At 42.8% G+C, this 10,296-nt stretch overlaps 1 protein-coding gene across 2 annotated transcripts; it reads right to left on the minus strand.

Annotated features, from left to right (window-relative positions):
• Window positions 1-826: 826 nt before the first annotated feature.
• TRMT10A (tRNA methyltransferase 10A) lies at window positions 827-9,391 on the minus strand. Of its 2 annotated transcripts, none has more exons than XM_058803637.1 (8): window positions 9,363-9,391; window positions 7,971-8,262; window positions 6,814-6,976; window positions 6,312-6,383; window positions 5,788-5,862; window positions 4,667-4,816; window positions 3,998-4,103; window positions 827-2,676 (listed from the first exon to the last, which is right to left on the minus strand). In XM_058803637.1, exons 2-8 carry the CDS (start codon window positions 8,231-8,233, stop codon window positions 2,510-2,512), a joined length of 996 nt encoding a protein of 331 aa, XP_058659620.1. In that variant the 5' UTR covers window positions 8,234-8,262; window positions 9,363-9,391; the 3' UTR covers window positions 827-2,509. The 2 variants fall into 2 exon arrangements, with proteins under 2 accessions (XP_058659620.1, XP_058659622.1); XM_058803639.1 differs by lacking the exon at window positions 9,363-9,391 and adding an exon at window positions 8,929-9,096.
• Window positions 9,392-10,296: the final 905 nt, after the last annotated feature.

The raw sequence follows: 10,296 nt of genomic DNA on the forward strand, positions 1-10,296 counted from the left end.
CAGCCAGGTCTGTAGATTGCAAATGAAGAATAAACGTGCTTTCTTAAGGAGCATGCCACAAGCTAGAACACCAGAGTGCCAAACACCGCTATAACTTGTACACACTATGTAAATCCAAAATGAAAAACAATTAAAAGTCCTCATCCTCACAGTGAAGAATTTCTTCCTAATATCTAACCTAAACCCACCCTCTGTCAGGTAAAAGCCATTCCTTCTTGTCCTATCACCACCTGTCCCTGTAAGAAGCACCTCTCCAGCTTTCCTGTAGGCTCCCTTCAGGTACTGGAAGGTGCTGTAAGGTGTCCCCAGAGCCTTCTCTTCTCCTGGGCTGAGCAGCACCAGCTCTCCCAGCCTGTATGCAGGAGAGGTGCTCCAGCACTCTGAGCATCTTCATGGCCTCCTCTGGACTTGCTCAAACATGGGCTTCATATGCTGTGAGCCCCAGCTCCGGCCACAGCAGTCCAGGCAGGGTCTCAGCAGAGCAGGAGGATCACCTTCCTTGAGCTGCTGTCATGCTTCTTATGATGGGGGACAGGCAGACCCCACTGTGTGGGTGAGACAAGCAACACATATGAACAGGCAGCAGCCACTGAGCTGTTGTGACACAGTGCAGTTGGCATGAGCTGCCTCTGAACAGCAATACACCCCAGACCATGTTTTCTTTCTATTTCTCCATAAACAGGTAAGCTTCAGATTTAAGCAACTGAATTTTAAAACATCTGGATGTGTGTATCTTATTTCACTGGTAATGTTGTAAGGCTGTGTTTTAAGTTGTACAACAGTTCTATAAGATGCTTTGGAACCCTTCCAGCATGTCTCTAAAAGCCTCCAGTTTGTCTGAGCTCCTATACTCTCAAGCCTGAGTAAATAAGGCACATGTATGAAATGGTCTTAAGGAAACCTTGGACAGACTGAAGAGTCTTAGATCAGGTTTAGTATGGGCTACGTGGATTAACATGAGGTTCTCTCAGCTGTAGAGGCGTAATTCCTTGAAATGTTACACATTTCAGTTAGAGAATCAGTGTTATACACGCTGGGTACACTTATGCTGCCTTTTTTGTTACAGAAATAAAACCAGCAATGCTTTTATGAAAAGGCTGATCTAGTTTCTGCAACAAAGCAATCACACTTTTGTAAAGCCTAAGAAAAGCCCCATGGATCTTCAGTAACAAACCACAATCCATCCTTTTAACAGAATAAACTTTTCTATTTGCCTTTTAGAAAGCATAGAGAGAAGTGCACTAAGAGTGTAAGTCATAACCAGCTGTGTGCCGAGCCTTCACAGACCATAGGGAGCCACAGGGATCCCACTTGCAGTCTCCACTTGAAAGCAGCAGCAATAAAGGGAAGAAGAAAAATGGGCAAAAGGCAAATCATAGCTGAATCAGCCCTCTGACTGCAGCTCAGCAGAGAGGAACACTTGGGATGCCATGACCTCAAGCTCTTCAGGCATGAGAAACCTGTGTGAGAGGTGCACTTATTCAGGCACTGCAGCCACCTGGCTACTCCCTGGAGAAGAGAGGGACAGGCAGGCTCACAGGGCTGAAGCAAAGCCTCACTTCCAGGATGTCCACTTCACTACTCTGCCACAGCACTGAAGTCAGGGGATGAATCAGAATCAGAACGTCCATCCAAGACTAAGATTATGATTTTTTTTTAAAGGAAAAATATCTGATAGACAATACAATACATACAGGATCCTGTGATTACACAGTAATACTGAATCTGAGTGACCTGTAAAGGAAGAGTTCCTCTCTCCTGGTGTTGTTCTGAGGCCATGTGATAAATTTTGCTGAGAATATGAAGGAATAATCAAAAGTGATTGAATCACCTCACTGTGCACCATGTGCCTACCAAGGCACAGGATTTGCACCTGTGCTAACACCCAACCCTCTCAAGCTCAAGTATAAAGCACTGGCTTAACCCCACATTCATACTTCACCTACTGACCCCAGCCAACTAAACACAATAGATAAATCAGGCAGTTCAGTTGCTTGTGATTCTCTGTTGAGATACTCAGGAAAATCAGAATTTTTGTTTGGAGTGTTCATGCACACTTTGCAGCAGGCACTAGTGGTACAGGTTTTGGAACCAAAGGAGCACTTGTCATTCACTGCTTTTAAGAAAACTTTTGAACAGAAATGGAGACAAGAATGTATACATTAAAATATTAACTACTAATGCTCTTGGAATTTACATCCAACTTGGTATGTATAAAAAATAATATTAAAAAAATTAAATTAAACAGCTTCCCTGGGAAAAAATGCAGCATTTTCCATTAATTTCTTTTTTTCCTCTCTCTTTTAAAAAGCTATTATATTGAAGTTTCAGGGTAAAACCTGCATTTAACTTAACCTTTCATACACAGAAACAGCTCTGGGACTACCGAGCACTGAGACAATTCAGCATTACAAGTGCTGCAGATGGTCTTTGAAGCAAAACTCCTTCCTGCCCCAGTTTTATTCCACAAACTGCATGTCTCGTCATTCCCATCATCCAATTCTGAAGCCTAGCTGCTGTCCGAGTCATTGTCTTCATCTTCTTTCCCAGACAGAGCATGTTTGGATGAATCATTGGCTTCTCCCAAAGGAACAGCCCCTTTCCTCTGTGGCAGGACACTGAAAAAGGCCTCCTTCCAGTCTCTCTTCTCCAGGTAAGCCAGGATGATCTCAAACACTGCAACATCAGAAAAGCCCATCAGCTTTTACAGGGAGGTAAGTGAATTGCTAATAGAAACACACCCCCAAATCCGTCTTTACAGAGGTTTAGGTGCATGCTCTTGTGGTTTCTTCAGAGCAGAGCTGATGAAATGCAGGCAGGAACAGACACTGCAATTCTGCTACTGCTGCAGCCCGAAGACAAGCACAGCCCAAGTCTCCAGCTGCATGACAGTATTTCTGTTAGGAACTGAGACAAATACTTCAGTCTCACCAGTGCCTTCTGTACAGGCACCAATGCTTTCACATGTTTGATAGGAATCCTGCTGTGGATGCACTTGATTAAAGATTTTGACCCCTCCTAAAATTAGCTCTAATTAGCTTTTCCTTTCTATATAAAGCAACAGTGAAAGATCCAATTTTTGTAACATGTAAAATCTTAAAAATACATAAGTTTTTTTGATAATTTTTTGGACATTTTTTAAGTCCTGTGCCATACCATATTCACCTCCATGCTTAAATAATCTTTATTATCTTGCAAATGCCAACCTCATTAAAATGGCACTTTCAGAAAATAAAGTTATCACTGAGCAATGTGTTACATAAAAAAATAAACTTGAAATAAAGTAAGGTAAGTTAAGCTAAAGAATGTGCAGTGGAGCACAATAAAGGCATTGGCACCATGTCAAAAATTTCCATGAAGGTCTGAGTAGGCTGCATTTTGCATGTATTTTTGTTTAATGACACTGAAAGACAATCTAATAATAAAGCTGAAAGTTTAAAAGGAGCAGGATTCAAGGCTTGGTTAAGCCATTAATACTTCAATCAGAACCAGGAAATCAGGTAAAAATACAGTTATGAAAGTTCAGTAGCTGGAGTACTGCTGATACCAACTGAGGAAAGTCTACAGGTACTGAGGCAGTTACTGCTGAACAAAGCTGTTGAAAGAGGTGAAAACATCACACTCATTCATCCTCCCTTGGCATAAAATGTGTACCCTACAATAAAATACAATGTTGGATAGTTTTCAACATTTTACTCACTTATACAGTAAACCTGGAAACAAGACCAGGATGGTAAGAAAGCCACAAGTAATCCTCAGACAAGCCAACAGGACACAATGTTCACTTCTAAATGGCTAAGATGTCATTTACATTTAACCATATCTACAATATTTAAAGGTCAGGGCAATTAGTGTATTCTGAAGGCAACTAAATTCAAGAAATATCAACATAATAAAACAAGGTTTAGGCATCTGCACTACAGTGCGGTGGGTTTGAAGTGTGACTATTACAGGTACATTCTAAAATAATGTAATTGTTTTGTGATTTAGAACTTACCATGATTGACAGCTAACACCTTCCGACTGTTCATTTTGACAAAGTTTCCAAGTGGGAGCTGTGCGTGACCAATTCCCTGCTCTACAGCTTTTCTGTAAGTAATTCCCTGGGGAAAAGACACCAAAACAAGTGGATTGAGAATTACTGTTTCAGATGAGCCCATACAGATTCACTACAAGTATCATTTCCTGGCAAAAGTTTTGCCTGTGCTGCCATGGTGTTGCTTTAGAAGTTGGTTACAAAAAGAAACTTAACCGATTGGACAGCACCTTCCTCAAGGGCTACCACCACTGGAAAACTCACTACTTTATATGATTTTCACATTGTGACCTGTGGTCAAAAGGATTGTAAATGAAACTTGTTCATGCAGCTGCAGCTCTAGAACCATCAGCTGTTGGCTGTTTTAAAGGCGAGCTTGTGTTAAAGTACAAAGATATTCAGGTTGTAGTCACTCAATATTTTTTTCAGAGGAAGAGTAAAGAATAAGAAAACTCTGGAACACAAGCCACTGCTACCACCACAAGTGTTTTTCACATTTCTTCAACATTTTTTAAAATTCTTTTTTGAAGAAGACTTCTCATTATTAATTATGTTAGTTTACACATGAACAGCAATAATGTCAAATAAGGCGCCAAAAAAAAGCTGCAAAGGAACAGACCCACAGCTTACCTTGTGGTGATTGTGATCCACCAGTCCTCCAATCACATAGGCTTTCTTCTCATCAAGCTCGCTGAGAACGTCTGGGGAATCTGAGGTAAGATATACTAGGTCTTCTTTCTTTATTAGCTCACTATAGTGCTCTGTTCTAATTTGGATATCCTCAAAAAAAGGTAGTTAAAAGAAGTTACATTCAACTGATGAATTGCTGGCCAAGCTTTACAGACCCATGATGGGACTGGCAAAATAAATCCAACAGTATGTGGTCATTCCACATTCCTCCTTCACGTTCAAATACGTAGCACAGTGCAGATTGATTTTCTCTGTAAACAATCCAGTCCCTAGAGCACTGATTTGTAAAAATAAACATGAAATTTTCTGAGACCCAGAAGAACTTTACACGTCCTTAAGTTCTTGTGATTCCTGTCAAACATTGCCATATTTCTCCTATGGATCCAAGTAGTTTTCAAGCCCGTTAAAAAAGTGAACCCAGAAGCAAACGCTTAGTTCACATTACTTGTTCAGTAAGAGAAGTTTATGCTAAGCTCTCATGGAGCAGCTATTGCACAAGAACTGCTGGAAACAGGACTGCTTTTATTTGTTCTAAGTGCTCCTCCTCTGCAGCTGTTGGAATAGTGGCTTAACAGGGAGTCACAAGGAAAACCAACAAGAGCTTGACCACAGGAGAAGCGACTTCTCTCCAGAACACTTCAGCGCTGAAAGGAACGTGATGAAAGTGAAAGTGCACACCAGAGAACCACATCCCAACTGGAAAGTCTTGTTTTGGACATGGATAAAAGAGCACTGCCAAGACAGACAACTGATGGAACTGCCTAAATCAAGGAGTCCTGCTCAGTCTATCAAGAATGGAATTTGTTAAAAAAAATAAGTGAAAATGGATTTGTGTGTAGTTTTTCAAGCAAAAATCAAATCTAGATTCAAGAGAAGCAGTCTTTGGCTTATTAAAGTTAAATCAATTAAAAGGACAAAAAGCTACACTTTTTCAAATATGCTATTGCTCACATGTATTACAAAAACCCATGCTGAAAAAAATAATGTTCTTCACAACTAACAATATAGTTAACAACTACAATCAAGACTTTAACTTTTTACAGAAATACTCAAATATTCACCTTCCAATTCACCCATCCTTTGTCATTTTCGTTCATGTTTGTCTTCAGCTGTCCCCCATGGCTGGTCAAGTAAAACTTCAAACAGAACAAACAAGAGGTACAAAATACAAAAACGTCAATTTGCCACAATCTGTTTCCTCTCTTTCTACCCTTAACTGCTAGCTAAAACTCATATTTTTCAGATGGAAGTGGTACTAGGACTATATTCATATAGTTAGTGATACGTTTAAAAGACAAATTCAGACTTACAATGACTTTTTAAAAAATTCAGACTTACAATGACTTTTTAAAAAATCTGCCACAGCTAAAACCAAGAGTATCAACAGCCTCTTACTGGCACACCTGGATCTGGCACTTTTCATCTGCATGCACATACTGTTCCATATATAGGTGTATCCTTATAACATGTGTTATAATAGAAGTAATTTTCTTATGAAAGAGGCAGCTTAAATATTTTCTTTTCCTACTACAGTTCTCATGTTTGGTACTTGGCAACAGTCAGCGTTCAGTTTGTTCAAACTCACCTGCACAGGATGAAATGCCTTGCGGTTTTCTGCGTAACATCTCTGAATCTGCTTGTGAAGCTTCTTAACATCCTGTACACAACACAGTTTGTTTTTATTTAGTCCTTTATACAGACCATCACAAAATGCTTTACCATGAGCCAGTCAGAAGCTAAAGAGAGAAAAAGGAAGCTTTTAACTGGCTAAAGTGACTACTCAGAGAGTATGGGCATCAGATCCTGAGAGGAAAAGCACCCATTGTGAGGGGATTATGCTGACAAGGAGACAGACACATCTTCCACACAGGTGTACTTAGACACCTCTATGCATTGCGCCTGATTTACATTATTCTAGGGGAAAAAAAATCACAGGGATTTAATGAACATACAGAATTAATCTGAGGAATCAAACAGGTTTATCTCTGTGACAACACTCAGTCTGTAACCCATGGGAAAATCCTGAGAACATACAGTCTATATTTAAGAGAATTAAATATACCTAGTTAATCTGAAGCTCCTTTTACCTTTAACACCATCAGGTCATCAAAGCTGCAGTCCACGATGAGGCGAAGCGTGCTAGGAACAACTTCCCTGCGCACGCACTTTCTGCCATTCCCCTCACTACTGGAATCCAATTTTGACTGACGTTCCAGTTTTCTCTTCTGGCGTTTTTCTTTTCGTTTCTGCCTAAGTAAACAAACAAATCAATCCTCTAAAAGTGCTGCCAACTCTGCTGAGGTACTGTGTTGTGCACACAAATGCAGACTCCTAGGGCCAAAGTGGTTGTCCTGTGACTGTGATAGTTTAAACTCAGCCTGTTGCCTGCATTTGTGCCACACTGAGACCAGCACAAAACACACTCCCCCCACTTTTGTGAAGTTCTGTAAATATCTACAGACATCTGACACAAATTCAATTTGCTTAATTAACCCAATGCTGGGAGTCTCATGGATTTAAAGGTGTTCTGAGTCAAGTCTCGTAACAGAACTAGACAAAAAGTAGTTAGTTTACACATGAACAGCAATCACAGTATCAGGACCAGAATGAGGAAGACAATTTACATCCCGTTTCACTGCACAGTTTTTCAAAAGGCTTCTGAAGAAACTGTTCCATCCCCCTGTCCTCCTGACAGAAGCAGGCAGTTGGGAGATCAAATTTCAGAGACAGCAACAACCACTGTCTTGGGAAGGAGGACGTGGCAATCAGTGGGATAAGAATAAACCACCATCAGCACATCTGCAGATACACTTTCAACACATCAAAACAGAAGCTCTATATAAGTCAGCGTAACTTGTAGCACAGCACTTCATGTCTCAAATGCGGCTGCTTTTATTCAGTGTCTTTGTAAGAATCTCAAGTCTGACAGCACCAGGAAAAGAGGAACAAGGCCACACGTTCTGTCTCCCTTCTAACAAATAACAACATGCATGTTTGAATCCCCCCTCACATCCTCCTGAAGCCGAGGAACAATTCTAGTATGAGGAGGGGACGCTTACCTCTACAGCCTCTTGAGTGCAGACCAAGTGGCCTGGGGCTACTGCTTTAAACCTGGTGTGGGAGAAAACTGGTTCAACTGCCTTGATTTGATGAAGCAATTCACAAGCACATTCTGCTGACACATCGTTATTATTAGCACTAAATATTACATGGGAACCATGGGAAGCTGCTTTGCAAACCATACCTCCGTAGATCTTTCTGTTCTTCCCACTGCTTCTGCTTCAACAGCTTCTTCCTTTGCCTCTTGGACATGGACTCAAGGCATGAGCCTGCCTCCAGTCTCTCTACTGGATTGTCATTTGACTTCACCTTTCCGTCCACATCAGGAACTTCAGGGAATGGGGTATTTTCCATTGGCACCTCTGGACTGTCTGTGGGTGACTCAGATGACATTAGCTTTTGGCTGGGTTTTCTGACTTGTTTGTCAGCACATGCCGGATATTTCATTAAAAACAATTCTTCTGCTCACCAGTTCTCTAGGAAACAAAGTGATATAAGTGTCATTAACAAGATGTTAAACTAGAATAAACACCACTCAACACCTACTATAAGCCTGAATAAAGAATAAGAGAAGGCCTTTTTTGTTTGTTTAAAGCCTGTGCAAATAATAACATGGAACATTCTAAAAAGATTATAATCTATATTCTGAGAGTCTAAAATTCTGCCTGCTAGATCTGCAGGTAGTGAATAGCTTCTGATTAAAAACTTTGCAAAAGAACACCAGCATAAATTTAGGGAATCATACTGAATCAAATGTAATATAACAAAAAGTAATAGCAGGACGTGTACACAAACACAAAAAATTAAGGACGTGTCTTACAATATAACTACAGCAGCATATTAGAGAAATATGTAATATAGAAGTATGTAATTTTAAAGTGACTAAAGCCATTTGGGGGGGAAAAAAAGAAGTATGAACGAGCTGTACTCCTTCAAAATTAATTTTTATTTCTCCCGAAAACAAAAGACACTGGCCACTAAAAGACACTGACCACTGTCAGAAGACAAACACAAGTAAAAGGATGAACAACTGTTATTCAGCAAAACACTCTCAGTTCAAACCAACTACAGTTATAACCAGTCCTTTCCCATGGCTAGCACGATTTTTCCGCACTAGCAGCTCGTCTGTGCTCGACACTCACACAATTCCCCAAGGACAACTTCACCGGAGAACGCTGCATCTCCACCAGGCAGGAAACAGCAACCCCCTGCTGCCTGCAGCGGCAGCACAGACAGGAAACACAGCGCAGCAGAAACCCAGCGGAGCTTTTGCTGGCACATCCCCATTTCCCTGTGTGAGGGCGTTCGGACACCGAGCCCTGCACACCTGAGTGCCTGCATACAGGCGCACAGACACACATACACATACACACACACACACACAGACGCAAGCACACGTGTATCTACACACGGACACGCCATACGCCCCTCATGACTGCAGAGGGCAGGCCGCAGGCCCGCGGAGGGCCGTGACCCACCCCGGCGGCGGGGCCGGGCCGGGCGCGGAGCGGGTCCGCGCTGAGGGCCCCTGGGGGCCGCCATGTTCCCCCCCCGCCCCCGAGGGGCCGCAACGTACCCGCGAGCCGCCCCGCGCGCGCCCGGCGTGGGAAGGGGCGGAGCCGCGCACGCGCAGGCGCGCGCGAGAGGGAAGCAGAGCGGCGTCCGCGTGAGGCCGCCGGGCTGGGCGCCCCCCAGCGGCGGGCGGTGTCAGGGCGCGCGCCACCTCCCTCACACCCCCAGCCGTGGCTTTGGGGGCTCCGTGGGGATAAAGGGCAGCGAAAAGGAAGAGAAAAGCTTATTTTTATCTGATGGTTTGAGTTCAGGCAGGGGCCAGCGAAGTATTTTTGGCTGGTGGCATTCCTCCGGGCAGATCTGTAGCTGCAGAGGTCCCCGGCAGTGCCGCGCTCCCTCCGCCCCCGCGGGAGAGGGCCGCGCCTTCGCGCTTCCTATTTTTAAAGGCCGCCGACAATTAGGTTTTTAAACTCCGGTGTCAGTGCCCAGCGAAGGCAGTGAAGTTCTTTCACTGCCAGATAACTTTACGAAAGAATGCTGCCCTGTTTCAGGAGTCGGTTTTGGAGACTGGGATGATATTCTATGGGAACAATGTATGTTGGGCAGCCTGAGTATGTAGATGTCTGTTTGCCCCCGGTTAACGAGGCACACAAAGTTAGCAAACACACGAGCGTGCGCTGCCATAATCCCCTTTCCGTGTGCATCAGTGTTTAGCTCAGGTTTCATGGGTGCCACATATACACACTCGGACAGTTTTAGTGCTGGTTTCGGGTTCGCCACAGCTGTGTTGCACTCACAAAACTGCGTAGTGTCACTATAGTGAGACACTGACCTTTCAACTGCTGCTGGAATTAAATATTTGCTGTAGTATTTGATCTAATGTGTGATTCCTGTTCAGTGCATTGCTTTAAAAATAGCTCGATTTGCATTTGCTGGGGTCTATTTAAAACCTCACTCACGTTACTATTAATATCTAGCTTGACACGCCAGCATCATAA

This window comes from Ammospiza caudacuta, chromosome 4 (genome assembly GCF_027887145.1).
Source record: "Ammospiza caudacuta isolate bAmmCau1 chromosome 4, bAmmCau1.pri, whole genome shotgun sequence".
In the NCBI taxonomy this organism is placed as follows: domain Eukaryota; kingdom Metazoa; phylum Chordata; class Aves; order Passeriformes; family Passerellidae; genus Ammospiza; species Ammospiza caudacuta.